This window comes from Carcharhinus amblyrhynchos, chromosome 12 (assembly GCF_965287045.1).
Source record: "Carcharhinus amblyrhynchos chromosome 12, sCarAmb.v2.hapA, whole genome shotgun sequence".
NCBI classification, from domain to species: domain Eukaryota; kingdom Metazoa; phylum Chordata; class Chondrichthyes; order Carcharhiniformes; family Carcharhinidae; genus Carcharhinus; species Carcharhinus amblyrhynchos.
In genome coordinates this window covers 84,887,513-84,902,420 of record NC_137335.1, presented here as the reverse complement: position 1 = coordinate 84,902,420, position 14,908 = coordinate 84,887,513, and the positions used below count along the sequence as shown (strand labels likewise).

At 42.7% G+C, this 14,908-nt stretch overlaps 1 protein-coding gene across 1 annotated transcript in view; it reads left to right on the top strand.

The window, feature by feature from the left end:
• The window catches only part of col12a1a (collagen, type XII, alpha 1a), a 257,960-nt gene that overhangs the window by 165,405 nt on the left and 77,647 nt on the right, over nt 1-14,908 (top strand). The window contains exons 47-50 of the mRNA XM_080200857.1: nt 1,884-1,922; nt 3,260-3,398; nt 10,542-10,684; nt 12,823-12,932. Coding sequence (XP_080056983.1) covers nt 1,884-1,922; nt 3,260-3,398; nt 10,542-10,684; nt 12,823-12,932 — 431 coding nt within the window. The remainder of the gene's footprint in view (nt 1-1,883; nt 1,923-3,259; nt 3,399-10,541; nt 10,685-12,822; nt 12,933-14,908) is intronic.

Sequence of the window (14,908 nt, the reverse complement as noted above, 5' to 3'; positions counted from 1 at the left end):
ACATGACAGTGTTTCCTTGCTGCTGTATTCATAAACACTAACTCTATCAAAATTAAAATGCTCGCCACCAGCACATCCATCATTTTTAATGAGGCTGGTTTTTCCTAGGTCATTTTTATTCTCCCTTCTTCCAAACAGTTTGACTCATTCTGGCCAGGCATTGATGGGAGCTATCAGACCTCCAGTTGCTCACTTAAGTGGCCACTACCAACTTTGGCAAGCTTTTTTTTATTCATTTATGGGACGTGGGCATCGCTGGGTGGCCAGCATTTATTGCCCATCCCTAGTTGCCCTTGAGAAGGTGGTGGTGAGCTGCCTTCTTGAATCGCTGCAGTCCACGTGCTGTGGGTTGACCCACAATGCCATTAGGGAGGGAATTCCTGGATTTTGACCCAGCGACTGTGAAGGATCGGTGATATATTTCCAAGACACAAGCGAGTGGCTTGAAGTGGGACCTGCAGGTGGTGGTGTTCCTATGTATCTGCTGCCCATATCCTTCAAGATGGAAGTAGTCGTGGGTTTGGAAGGTGCTGTATAAGGATCTTTGGTGAATTGCTGCAGTGCATTTTGTAGATAGTACTCACTGCTGCTACCGAGTGTCGGTGGTGGAGGGAGTGGATGTTTGTAGATGTGACACCAATCAAATGGGCTGCTTCATCCTGGATGGTGTCAAGCTTCTTGAGTGTTGTTGGAGCTGCATCCATCCAGGAAAATGGGGAGTATTTCATCACACTCCTGACTTGTACCTTGTAGTCAGGAGGTGAGTTACTTAAGAACATAAGAAATAGGAGCAGGAGTAGGCCATCCGGCCCCTCGAGCCTGCCCCGCCATTCAATAAGATCATGGCTGATCTGTCGTGGCTCAGTTCCACTTTCCGGCCCTCTCCCCATAACCCTTAATCCCCTCTCTTATCAAAAACCCATCAACCCGCTTCTTGAAAATATTTAGCAAGGCAGCCTCCACCACTTCAACGGGTAGAGAATTCCAGAGATTCACCACCCTTTGAGTGAAGAAGTTCCTCCTCAACTCCGTTCTAAAACGCCCCCCCTTTATCTTGAGGCTGTGCCCCCTAGTCCTAGTGTCTTTTTTGAGCGGGAAGAGTCTCTCCACCTCTATCCTATCCATCCCATTCATCATCTTATACGTCTCCTTTGACCTACTCTTGCAGCCGCTGTATTTTTGTGGCGAGTCCAGTTGAATTTCTGGTCAATGGTAACCCCAAGGATGTTGACAGTGGAGGATTCAGTGATGGTAATACCATTAAATGTCAAGGGATGTTTGACTATGGAAGATATCACAGCCAAGACCAATGTCACATGCCACTGGGTGGCATTGCTGGATTGCAGTTAGAAACATTACTGAATGTCTGTCTCTTCATAATTCAGCAACTCTGCTGCTAATTTTAGTGCCTCTTCTTCTTTAGATGAGTTCAACATGGATTAGGTTCAAAAGCAGGGATCGCTTTTCTCCACATGGTTCATTAGCAAATCACCAGATGCAGTTCCCACCAAGTGTTTTTCTTTTAAATATATAAAATGAAGCATGACATTATTGCTATAGAGCCCACTCGGTGCTAAAACGTAAATGAGGATTGCAACTTTAAAAGACTTCTCTCCTTGGTCCATTACTTCAGCAGTGGTTCTGCAGGAAATCCAGGAGAAATGGTTCATCACCAAAATGACCTCTAATGTTCAGGGCAATCCCTGCAGAAATTCAACTCCACTGTCCAATGGATCAGACTTCAAATAAAACAAACTCCCTCTTTTCCCTCAAGGTGAACAGGAGAAAATGTTAAATTGATGAGTCAGTGAAGTGGTTAGCACACATGTCCTTTAGAAAAATGTGTTTTTCTCTGTTAATATTTATTTTTTGTCACATTGCAGCTTGCCCGTTGATTTATCTCAATGGATTCACTACACCTGGTAAGAGACACACTGAAGCTACCATTGTTCTCTTTCTCAATCTGTCATAATACGATGAATTTCACTGTAACACAGTACGGGAACTGAATGTCCATTGTGATTTGCATGAGATTAATTATAGCCTGTCATCACAAACTGGCTTTACACTAGATGTGTGGGATAAATTATGCCTCTCTTTCCTTCCTTTTCTTCACTAGCTTCCCCCCCCAACCATCCCCGCTCATCGCCAATGTCTTTTTTTCCCTCTTTCACGCTTTACCTGGTCTCCCTCCTCACCCCTCTTACTCTTTCCATCTTTTCCATTCTCACTGTTCTGCTCCTCTCATTTTCACTTTCTCTTCTCACATCTCTCCATTTCTTAGCATTCTCTCATCTCTCTCTCTCTCCTTAATTCCTTCTTTGACTGTTTTTTACCACATGATTGGTTTATTTCTTCTCTTCTCTTGCACCTTCTCAACCTGTGATCATTTATCAATATCTTCACTTATTTTTCCCCTTTTCATCACTCTCTCCCTATTCTTACTTTTATTTCCTCTGCCAATTTCATCTTCATCTCTCTCTATGCTTCCCATACTCTTTCACATTATCCCTATCTCTCCCACTTTTTCCCCTTCTTACTACTCTTCCTTTCCTCCTTTCTCCAGTCTTTGCACAGCCCCCAACCTCTTCCTCTGATTGTCAGAACTTCTGTGACAAGTTTAGGAACTCAGTAATCATGGTTGTGAGCTTATGTATTAACATTATGAAAAAATGTCCAAAAATGTGCAGGTTAAGTGGATTGGTCATGCTAAATTAGCCCTTAGTATCCAAAGATGTGTAGGTTAGATGGATTGGTCATGATAATATGTGGGGTTACAGGAATAGGATGGGGAAAGGGCCTGGTTAAGATACACTGTCAGAGAGTCTGTGCAGACTTGATGGGCCAAATGGCCTCTTCTGTACTGTAGGGATTCTATGATTCTGTGATGAAAATAAAAGTTCACCTGCAGTTCAAAAAGTCATCCTAATAAATGCTCATCCTTGTAAAGTTATATTCTGGATATAAAGCTGCATAGTACAGCTTTGAAAGGTCTTTTGCTTAGGGTAATCAAAAGATCAGGTGTTGGGTGGAAGGATTTCTGGCACACATCTAATAAAGTTGTGAACAGTGGGAGCAACTCTGAAGAAACGTTGGGCAGCGGAAGTGAATGTAGTTCCCCCTCTGGGAGAAAAGAGGTTGGATTTTCTTAACCATTAGGGCCGTTGAGGTGTTCACCCAACTTGAATTGAACACTTTCTTTACATCTAAGAGAAATGAGAATGCCCAACAGATAATCAAGTGTTTTCTTATTCTGAAGGTTACAGGATGTTGGAGTCATTCAATCTGACAGAGAAGGATGTTGGATCAGTTGCAGGAGTTTCTATGGGACCAGGGTCTTTCAATGGCTATACTGCCTACAGCATCCATAAAGATGCACATCTCATTCAACCAACCATGTAAGTTCTGGTGTTATTGCTGTTCTTTCTTTCCCTCAGCTGTGGCTCAGGAGGGGGCCCTGTTACCTCTGCAACACAACGTAGTGAATTCATTTCCCATGCCAGAGACTTAAGGGCATAAACTAGGCTAACAATTTAGTGCAGTACTGAGGGAGTAGAGGACTGTTAGAGGTTTCATTTTCAGATGAGACATTAAACCAAGGCCCCAGCTGTCCTCTCATGTGCAAGTATTTGAAGAAGAGTAGGAGATTTCTCTCCATTGTCCTAGCCAATATTTATTCTTCATCCAATATCAGTAAACAACAGAAAACATGGTTGTTATCCCATTGTTGGTTATGGTTATATAAATTAGCTGCTGTGTTTCACACATTATGGCAAAGACTGCACTTCCAGAACAGAACTTCATTGGTCATGAAAGACGATGGACTTAATGGCTTCCTTCTGTGCTGTAATGGCTCTGTAACTTTCTGAAAGGAATCATATAATTTCAAGTTCTTTTCTTTCTTTATGTGGCATTTACATCAAAGAAACATCCCGCTCAGTCCTATCAGCTGGTAACACTGCCACCTCTGGGAGAAAGAACAATGGGTTCGAGCTCCATGCCTAAGCTCAGGCATATATTTTTACCTTAGTCCCAGTGCAAAGTCTGAGAGAATACTGTATTGATTGGAGACATTGGGTCGAATTTTCCCAAAACCTGGCAGAGTGTCAGTTTCAGACTGAAAACCAGCACGGTTTAAGTCTGAAGTGGTTCATATAAGTGTGGCAGGTCAAATAGGATGGCAGAATATAATACTAATGATAGGACTCTTGGCAGTGTGGAAGATCAGAAGGATCTTGGGGTCCAAGTTCAAAGGGCGCTCAAAGCAGCTGCACAGGTTGAAGCTGTGGTTAAGAAGGTGTATGGTGTACTGGCCTTCATCAATCGAGAAATTGAGTTTAGGAGTGGAGAGATAATGTTGCAGCTATACAGGACCCTGGTCAGACCCCACTTGGAGTATTGTGCTCAGTTCTGGTCGCCTCATTACAGGAAGGATGTGGAAGCCATAGAAAGGGTGCAGAGGAAATTTACAAGGATGTTGCCTGGATTGGGGAGCGTGCCTTATGAGGATAGGTTGAGGGAGCTCGGCCTTTTCTCCTTGGAGAGACGAAGAATGAGGGGTGACCTAATAGAGGTGCATAAGATGTGGAGAGGTATTGATCGAATGGATAGTCAGAAACTTTTTCCGAGGGCTGAAATGGTTGCCACAAGGCGACACAGGTTTAAGGTGCTGGGGAGTAAGTACAGAGGAGATGTCAGGGGTAAGTTTTTCAGTCAGAGAGTGGTGGGTGTGTGGAATGGGCTGCCAGCAACGGTGGTGGGGGCGGATTCGATAGGATCTTTTAAGAGACTTTTAGATAAGTACATGGAACTTAGTAAGATAGAGGGTTATAGGTAAGCCTAGTAATCTCTAAGGTAGGGACATGTTCGGCACAACTTTGTGGGCCGAAAGGCCTGTATTGTGCTGTAGTTTTTCTATGTTTCTATGTATGTGTTCAGATGCACAACCAAGTTTTCACTCCAGATTTCCTGGCACTGCATGCACAGAAAGTCTGGGGGTGTGGTTTGTGCCACCATTCTGGCAGGATGAACCAGAGATCAGGGTGCCATCTTCAAAGGGTGCTTCTAGCTGTGCCCTCTGTGTTCCCCTACACCGTCTGCCCCCCCACAGGTACAGAGGATTCCTCAGTATTGGTGGGACTCTTCTCCTCCCATACTACACAACTATTCACCCCCTCACAGGCACTCATTAGCACTCCCGCTCTCCACCCTACACAGGACTCCCACCTTCCCCTATCACCTCAGAGGCATTGGCCAACTCTTCCCCCATCATATAAAAGGGAAACTTCCCCTCATGTGGCTCCCCAGAAAGCTAGCCCCAGCTTTGCCAACCTGGCATTGCTAAGTTGACATTGCCAGGTTGCCTGGGATAGTGCCAAGATGTTCATCATGACTAGTTTTTGATTTGGAAAATCAATGATGATTTACACCATTGAAAAATCTTGCCAGCTGGGTGTGATGGTACGAAGAGGGCAATATTCAGCAGCTGCTACACAATTTGCACCCTCGGTTAGCGTGGCCATTAAATCATCCATGTGCTTTCAATAAGAGGCCAAACCAGAGCCTTGTCTATTCCTTGAGAGAATCTCAAGCAGCTCCATTTTAAGGTGAGTCGGGAGTTCCCTCGGTATTGTGGACAATACTCTTCGGTAAACCAACCGTGCCAAAAACAAATTTCTCATTGCTTTTCATGAGATCTTCTTATGCATAAATTGGTTACTATGATTTTGTTTTGTGATGTGCATCCCTTTGCCCTCCCCAAACTCCCACAGCTTGGAGAGCTGGTGGGAATCTCACGTGCTTTCAAGGGGAGACACTATGTAATTAAGTGCCCATCAGGTTCTTCACTGGGCATCACTGAACCTCCCTTTAAGAGCTGCCAGACAACTTATGGCCACAGCTCTTTAGTGCTGGTATCACCATTGGAAGAGTTAGTTGCTACTGCTCATACACAGAGGCCTAGCCCCAGGAACACTGTCAGATCCCAGGACACAGGTGAATGAGGGAGGGATGGGGTCATGGTGAGCAGGTCACTGCAGGAAGTACAGGGAGGTCTGAGATAAAAGGCCAATACGCCCAGTTCCCAATGTCAGCTCCCTCAATCAGGCACATTGTGCCCATTAATAAGGACTGCCCACTCCAAGACTGCAGGCAAACCTGAGATGGCTGCTTGCTAGGGCCATGGGGAAGCAGTGCAACTTCTATTAAAACTCTAAGCCACCACTAAATTCTGATGGATTTGGGGATCATTGGCTTTAAGTGATTCATTAGTGAGCCTAATCACCTTCCAGTTGCTAGTAATTAGGAGTCCCATCATATGCTTTTCCCATCCCAACCTAATTGGGGACAATTTTCCTGACATAAGGAATGAGGGCTCCCTTTCTGATTCTCTACCACTTCCCCTCACCACATGCATCATTTTTGCTCCAGTGGGCTCCAATTAATCTAGCCATAATTCAGTGCTCACTTCACAACAGTGAGTCACCGCACTTCAAAAGAAAATTTTGAAGATTTAAGATAATAGGCATTGCAACATGAGGGATGATGAGAAGTTTTATGCAGCAAGTTATTATAATATGGAATATACTGCATGAAAGGGCAGTGAAAGCAGATTTAATAGTAATTTATAAAAGGGAATTGGCTATATCATTGAACAGGAAACATTTGGAAAGCTATTGGGAAAGAACAGCAGGGGAATTACTGGGCAGCTCTTTCAAAGAACTGGCATTAACGTGATGGGTTAAATGGACTCCTTCTGCGTTCTAATGATTCTAATACTAGAGATGGGATTGATGCTTTCCCAAGCTCATTTTATAGAGCACTGTTGTGGTTACAGCAAAAGGAAATATTCATCAATCTTGCTGAAAAGTTTGGACAATGTTTGATTGTAAAGAACGAATCCATACCAAAAGATGAGCATAGATTGTGGACACGGCACACCCAAAGCTCTGTGAAATAGAACAACTGAATAATGTGCATGGGATATAATTCAAGGAAAGCCCAATCTACGATCACGCTAAATAAACGGCTTGACAAGTGGTTAACCAACCAGGCAAAAACATAATTACTTACCGCAGTTGATATTTGGCCAATTATATTCAACAGTCAAAAGTTCATCCTTGAACAAGGACCCTCTGTCTTTCTCAGTCACTTCCTCAAATCTCTTTTTTCACTGCTTTTCTCTCTAAAACTAGAAAACACAAGAAAGAGTTTTCACCTTCGACAAAACTGTACATTTCCTACAAATATTCACCTTCAGATTTTGCACTATTCTAATGAATTCCCTGGGATTCTAATACCCCCATAGAGGCAAACCATCCTCTTTTCCATTTAAACTTCTCAGTTTGGCAAATTTCCCTGTATTTAACAATGTATATAGTTTAGAACGTAAGAACATAAGAAATAGGAGCAGGAGTAGCCATCTAGCCCTTCGAGCCTGCCCCACCATTCAGTAAGATCATGGCTGATCTGAAGTGGATCAGTTCCACTTTCCCGCTTTCTCCCCATAACCCTTAATTCCCCTGTCTATCAGAAACCTATCTATCCGTGACTTAAATATGTTCAGCGAGGTGGCCTCGCTGAACATATTTAAGTCACGGATAGATAGTAATTTATAAAAGGGAATTGGCTATATCATTGAACAGGGCAGAGAATTCCAGAGATTCACCACCCTTTGAGTGAAGAAGTTCCTCCTCAACTCTGATCTAAACTGCTCCCCCCCCCCACCCCCCCCCCTATTTTTACTGGGAAACAGGAATTGCATTTGAGTTGATTAGGCCTTACAACTGATTTTACTAGGGGGAAAATATCAACTGAAATAATTAAATACCCCATGGTACATTATGGTCCACAATTTGCAGCCAGCAGTGGATTAATGGTGCTCACTGACAAAGATCGAGTGAAATCTGTGACATGGATTTCACCTTGCCTGATGTTAGATTGAAGCTGGTACCAAGTCCAGCTGTGGTAATGACAGCAAGCAGGTTAAGCAACCATTCACAATAAAAAATTCTCATTGACAGCAGACTAAGAAGTAAAAATGGACTGATTTTCTTTTTTTAATGGATTTTACAGACTGTGAAATCAAAATTTGCTTTGTGAGAAGATAAAATGTCACAAGTAAATGTTTTTAAAAAGTTTTTTTTTAAAATGGGATTTCTAACATAATGGGCATTACACAAATGTAAAAATTAACATTCCAGGGCTTGAGAATTATGTAGTAGTTACTTTTTATTAAAGATCCAGTTACAGCCCATTAACAATGGAAGATTTCCATCTGTTCAGCAATTTCTAAAGATTACAATCTGTGGAGATTTTCATTGTGTACTCTGTGGAAATATGAAAGATCAGGAATCACTGACAGCAATTTTGGATTTTTGCATTTAACTGCACGTTTGTACATGCAGGAAGTTGGTAATGACAGTAAACACTGGCAGTTGTGTTGCCATTATAACCACAAAACCTGGGCATTTAGTGTTTCACTGCCAATAGCAGAGAGAGTTTGAGGTTGATAATTGCCTGTGTAGGGCCACAGACCACAGATGAATAGTGTACTTAGAAGGATGAATAAACATCTTAAAATCTTTCACAAGATAGTTTCAAGTCATTCAACCACACTGTCTTCATTGTCAATGGGTGTGGAACTATTATGCTTAACTTATTCTCAAGCGATTGAACCAGTGGAGTAGATATGAAGGTCGGATCAATTGTATAAGGCCTCTGGAATGGCAATGTTGTACATATAGATTTTCAGGAGTCATTTGATAGGATGCCAGTTAAGAGACATGGTGCAAATATTAAGGGACATTGTATTAAAGGGAATATAGCCAAGAAATAGAGATGCATACAGCTTGGCGTAGTTGGTAGCACTCTTGACTCTGAATCAGAAGCTGATGGCTTTAGGTCTACTCCAGAGACTTGAGTACACAATGTTGATTGACATTTCAGTATAGCACTGGGGAAACACTGCATTATGAGAGTACTGTTTGTCAGATGAGATGTTATACGAAGGTCATATCTTTTCCATTCAGTTTTAAATGCCTGTTGGGAATTGAGGTTTTCAATTTCCTATAGTGAGCTACTTAGACGATGGAATTTCTGCAATCCTTTGATGAAAAGGCTGTAAACTTCCTTCCAAAGGATTTTTTTAATTTGAAAGAAAGGATATGAAGGGATGTTATGAGCGAACAGGGAAGTGAAACTCATGTGAAGATAGGTACTTGTCTTGGCTTCATGGACTGAAAAGCCTGTTTCTGATTCTTAGCTACAACTGCACTGCAACTTCAAGTAAACAGAAGAATTGAGAGGAAAGTAGAGGCGTCAATCCTGATTTTTGTTTTTACATGGACATTGTCTTATTTTAAAAATTGAAATGATGTACCAACAATCTTTAACTGGAGCTTTCCTTTAACTGTATATACCATGTCATCTCTTCCAGTCTGTGAATCTGCATGAATTAGTATGAGGGTGAAATATGGCAGTATTTCAGACTTACTATTTTTGCCAATTTGGGAATTTTAGAAGGAAAATATTTTGCTCAAAAACAAATCTCTGTGGAAACCCCAAGTAATTTGGCAATCAGAACCAAAAGTGTTTACATACTTCACCATAAGTCTGATAGATATCAAAGCCTGAGCACATAATCGAAGTTGACACACCACTGCAGTATTGCAGTATAAGAGATGATATTTTTGTAGAAGCTGAAGGCTCAAATGCCTGAGTGTTTATACTTGGATTGATGTTAAACATCTCACTGAAGGAGAAATATCTTCTCCTTTGGCTTGTCAGTTTTTATCTGCTTTTGTGATATGCATTGTGATTTTTTTTCCTACATTAAAGATGCTCTATAAATGTAAATTATTGTGGAATTCTGTTGTCTTAGCCAATGTTTCTCAAATAACGGAGATTCATTCATTGTTTTTTATGATCTTGCTTTATATAAAATGGCTGCTTGTTTTCCTTGTTATGTAACTAAGAGAAAAAAACTCTATAATGTCCGTTTCACTTTCCCCATTTTTTGTTGAATCATGTCCCCATGTACCAACCCTCTCTTTCCCTTCATAGACTTGTCGCCAAATGAGGACATGTCAGCCAGAAATTTGTCTGCAAGTTCCTTAGAAATAATGGGATAAGCCCAAGAGGGGCTAAACCTTTAGAATAATTAACTTTACCCACCATTATTTCCAACAGCCGTTATGATGATGAAAAATCCATTCATTATTTGTGAACAATTCCATAGATGTAATTCATAAAATTCCTACAGTGCAGCAGGAGGCCATTCAGCCCATCAGGTCTGCACCGAATCTCTGAAACAGCATCTTACCCAGGCCCACCAACCCTCCATACCCTTGCTACTCTGTGCATTTATCATGACTAATCCACCTAACCTGCACATTTTTGGACCTCTGGAGGAAACCGAAGCAGCCAGATAAAATCCATGCAGACAATTCTGAAGGACGTAATAAAGTGCTGAAGCAGTCCAAGTCTTCCATTTATTATTTACTTCACGATTGATCAATGAAATGTGTTTCATTATCTCACAGAGAAATTCACCCTGATGGTCTGCCACCTACCTATACAATCATGATGCTCTTCCGTGTTCTTCCAACAACAACCTCTGAGCCTTTCGCCATTTGGCAGATTACGGACAAAGATTACAAGCCAGAGGTTGGAGTACTTCTGGATGGTAAGTTGTGCTTCTTAATGCACAAACCATTAGTTGTCTGTAGTTGAATGTTCTGGGCGCAGTTCTTCAGTTTGCACCCTAAGTGTCCCCTCCAGTGGGAAAACTGGAGTGATCTCGCTAGCGTTAGCAATGCCTGTCAGGTGGGAATGTCCCATCTGAACCACTTAAAATTTATGCAGCCCGGGAATTACATTGGCTGACCCGGCTTTCCAGGGATTGGGGTGCCTTCAGTGCTGACGACCAGGTACCTTTCCATTCTACAAACCCTTCCATGAGTTGGCAACCCCCTCTGACAAGGGAAGCAGTCCAAAATGCTCAGAACAGAGGGGAATCCTCCCCTCTACCACTGAAAGAACTGATTTCACCTCCTCCCCTCAACATCATGCAGGCATGAGGGTGACCCCACCCCTCTAGCCAGAGGCCTCAACCCATTCCCCCTCTCCCCCCCAGCTCTCTCTAGCAAGAGAGACACTCTCATGTGGGCTCTCTTCAGGCCATGCGCAGGACCCCCGGTGCAAACTTTGCACCGTCCCCTGACACCTCGATAGTGATACCTTGACTTGGCGCTCTGGGCAAGAACTTGATTGGGACTGATGGGACGGTTCGGGAACATTGCAACAGGTTTGCTGCCTGGCGCGAATTCCATTTTAGGCCCAATATCCAACTTGAGTTCTCTCCAGGGGTTAGTGGGCCTGGTGAATACCAGCCTAGAATTGCAGGTCTCTTGTGAGGCCTGGAACCTTTATGTTTACTGACATCTGCCTAGATTTTCTTCTTGGCCGGAATTTTTTGACAGCTCATCCCAGTGGGGATACTGTGTCCAAACAAAAATATTGTTGGCATGAGCAGTTGACCAGGGGTGGCAAGGCTTTATTTTAAGGCCTATGTGAGAAAAGGTGGGAAAGAAGGGAGGGTGCCCTGTGTACATCAGGGGCACCTTTTCCAAGACATCAAGTGTCCTTTCCATGCCACTGTTCTTCCAAAACCCAGCCTCTCACTCACACCCCCACCACCCCAGGATTCTTTCCTCTCCCTAAGACCACGGGGCTAACCTATCCCAGGTAGCCATGATCCTCTTGGCTTCTTCTGTCTGTCTCGGTAGCTACTACTGACATCTGGCGATGCTGGGACTGATGGAGCTGCCAACCAATTAGATTGTCAGTTCCCATGGGTGGGACTTCCTCCCACTGAGGAACACAGGTCCCTCTGTGTTATTGCTGCGGGTAGACTTCCTTGGCATGCATTAACCTACAGCTGAGTTTCCTTATCAGTGGAAGGAGTAGTCCACCTCCAAACCACCCCTGTCCATGAAATGCAGTTTATAGAAACATTTTGCATATTCTAGACACCAAAGTACAGAAATTGCTGAACTAGAATCCTATACATGTTCAACAGATCCGTCAGCATCTTGTATTTATTTGTTCTTAGGAGTTTTTATTGGCTCTCCTTCATTGCCGTGAGTCAATTAAAATTAAGATATATAATATTGAACTAGAGTAACTTGTAAAGAACAGAGTAAACTATTCTAGATAGAGTAATGTTCCGTTAAAGATTTTAGTGTATCACTTGGGGTTAGAAATTTTCTTAAATTGAACTTAACCAGTTTCTATAATGGGATTTACAAGTTTCCATCTTTGTTTAAAATTCCCACATTTAGCCAAACCTGACCAATTTATGGAATGAGATCGAAGGAGCCCTTAGGAAACTTCTATCCCAAGGCCATTTATTCTAAAACGTTCAGTACTTTTTGGAACACATGGACAGGAATGGACTGTCAGCTCCTCGAGATTACTCTGGCATTCATTAAACATGGGAGGGCTTAAATCCCTTTACTCGCCTTAGTTTTATATCCTTTGATATACTTACCAAACAAAAAAATCTAGCTACGACACCAACCCAGATTAATTATTTTCCCTCTCTCCCCAGTTCTCATCCAAGCTAGCTGCCCTTTGATGAAGCTTATTTCAATAATTAAATAATTACTATTTACCAATTTCTTACCAGTTTTAAAATTTTCATCATACTGAACATTCTCACTACACAGTTAAGAAATGGGTTAATTCAGTAGGAAGTGCCGGTCATTTAATTTATGATTAAAAAAAAGTAACACCTATCGATGTTCCTCCCCCAAACTACAGGCAACAGTAAAACACTATCCTACTTCAACAAGGATGAGAGAGGAGAGTCTCAGACCATCACATTTGACAATGAAGATATGAAGAAACTCTTCTATGGAAATTTTCACAAGGTCAGTGTTTACTTATCCTTTACATTGTTAATGACTTTTCAATTCCCCCTTCAGTGAAGCATGTTTATATATTTGTGATCACGTCTCTATGGTACCATAAATCATTGGAATGACAGAGTTTGCTGGAATGTAGGTCTAGACAAGTCGTGTGGGCTGTCTCGCAATGTTATGTTCTGACAATAATCGTTCCAATTTTTACCTTTCCATCTTTGAAGGAGCTGCCTCTTGGTGGGGCTTGGTTTATGTGTCCCGGCGCACACTGCAATGTCATGCCTCTAGTTGTCATTATTCTGACATGAGCATAGGCGGCAAGCACAGAATCCTAAAAGCTTTGGCCTCATTGCCTTCCATATGTCATAGCTGACACTGCCATGTCTGTGCTGGTGCAGACTCCATGGGCCAAAAGGCCTCTTTTGTACTGTATGATTCTACAACTGGAACTAAAGTTATCCCATGGAATAGCTGAACTGCTGATCTCGTGGAACTTGGCGTAATGTCTTGCTTAATGCCATTGATTCTCTTGCCTTTCATTCATTGAATTTTGGCCAATGCTCGGTTTCCCAAGCAGACAGCTTCCTTCCTTCCTCATTTTCGAAACAATCTGACTGACTACTTCACTTTCACTTAAAAATTGGTGATGATATATAACAGGGTAAAAATAAGGGTTAGAAATTCCATGAGACATAATGCACAGGGAAATTATTCCCCTATGTAGAGTGGAATCTTCTGATGTTTTTTCAGAATGTCGGTTTCAGTAAGAAAACTGGATGTAGCTCTCTAGCTGCTCAGCTGGGTCTTCTCTCCTGCTTTTCTGACACTCTGTGCACAGAGAATCTGGGGCTTTGACTTTGCCGCCATCCTGGCAGGGCAAGACCTGATAGAGATGGCAAACGCAGGCTCCATCGACTGCCTCCTCCATCCCCCACAGATATTGGGGACTTGCCCTCTCCCACCTCACGAGCATCAGGGTGACCTACCCCCATCACAAACAGCAGGACATCCCCCCCCACCACTCCTCCCTTCTCCCCACCACCGCACACTGCCCACCACGCTCCCCCCCCCACCCCCATAAAACATAAGGCAAACCCCCAAACTGGGGCTTCTCAGAGAGCTTACCCCTGGCACTGACCATGGCAGTCACTCTCCCCAGGGGCTAAACTTAACTTTGCTCTCATGGTGGGTTTCCCTCGACTGCTTAACACTTTTAAAGACCTGTTCTGAACCTCGCCGACGTGAAGTCACATCGGTAACGTATTAATATTCAGTGAATGGGGGAAACGTATTGCAGGGAAGCCCTATAATTACATTTAATTTTATTGAAATAAGATTCCCATGCTTTCTGCACAGGTTTTGGCGAGTCAGGAATTCCCAACCTTTGACCTTTTTTTGGACGGCTGGTCAGTTCAGTCTCTAGTCAATGGACTAGATGATCAACATCCCAAAGTGTTAAAACAGATGGCTGTAGCGATATTAGATGCATTGGTGATCTTTTTGCAAAGTTCTATAGACTCTGGATTGGTTCCTGTGGATTGGAAGACAGCAAATATAACCTTACTATTTAAGAAAGGATGGAGAGTGAAAACAGGAACAACGGACCAGTTAGCCTGACATCAGTAATGGGGAAAAAGCTAGAATCTGGAACAAAGGATGTGATGATGACATAACAATTGGGAAATAATGGCCAGGACTGGGCAGAGTCAACATTAATTTGTGAAAGGGACATCATGTTTAACAAACCTGTTGGAGTTTTTGGAGACTATAACACACAGACTGGCTGATGGGAACCAATGAATGTGGTGTAGTTAGGTTTTCAGAAAGTTCTGTTACGTTTCCACATATAGCAACATAGAAACTAGAAGCAGGAGCAGGCCATTCAGCCCTTTGAGCATGCTCTGCCATTCATTTTGATCATGGTTGATTATCAGATTCAGTATTCTGATCCTTCCTTCCCCATATCCCTTGATCCCATCAGCCCC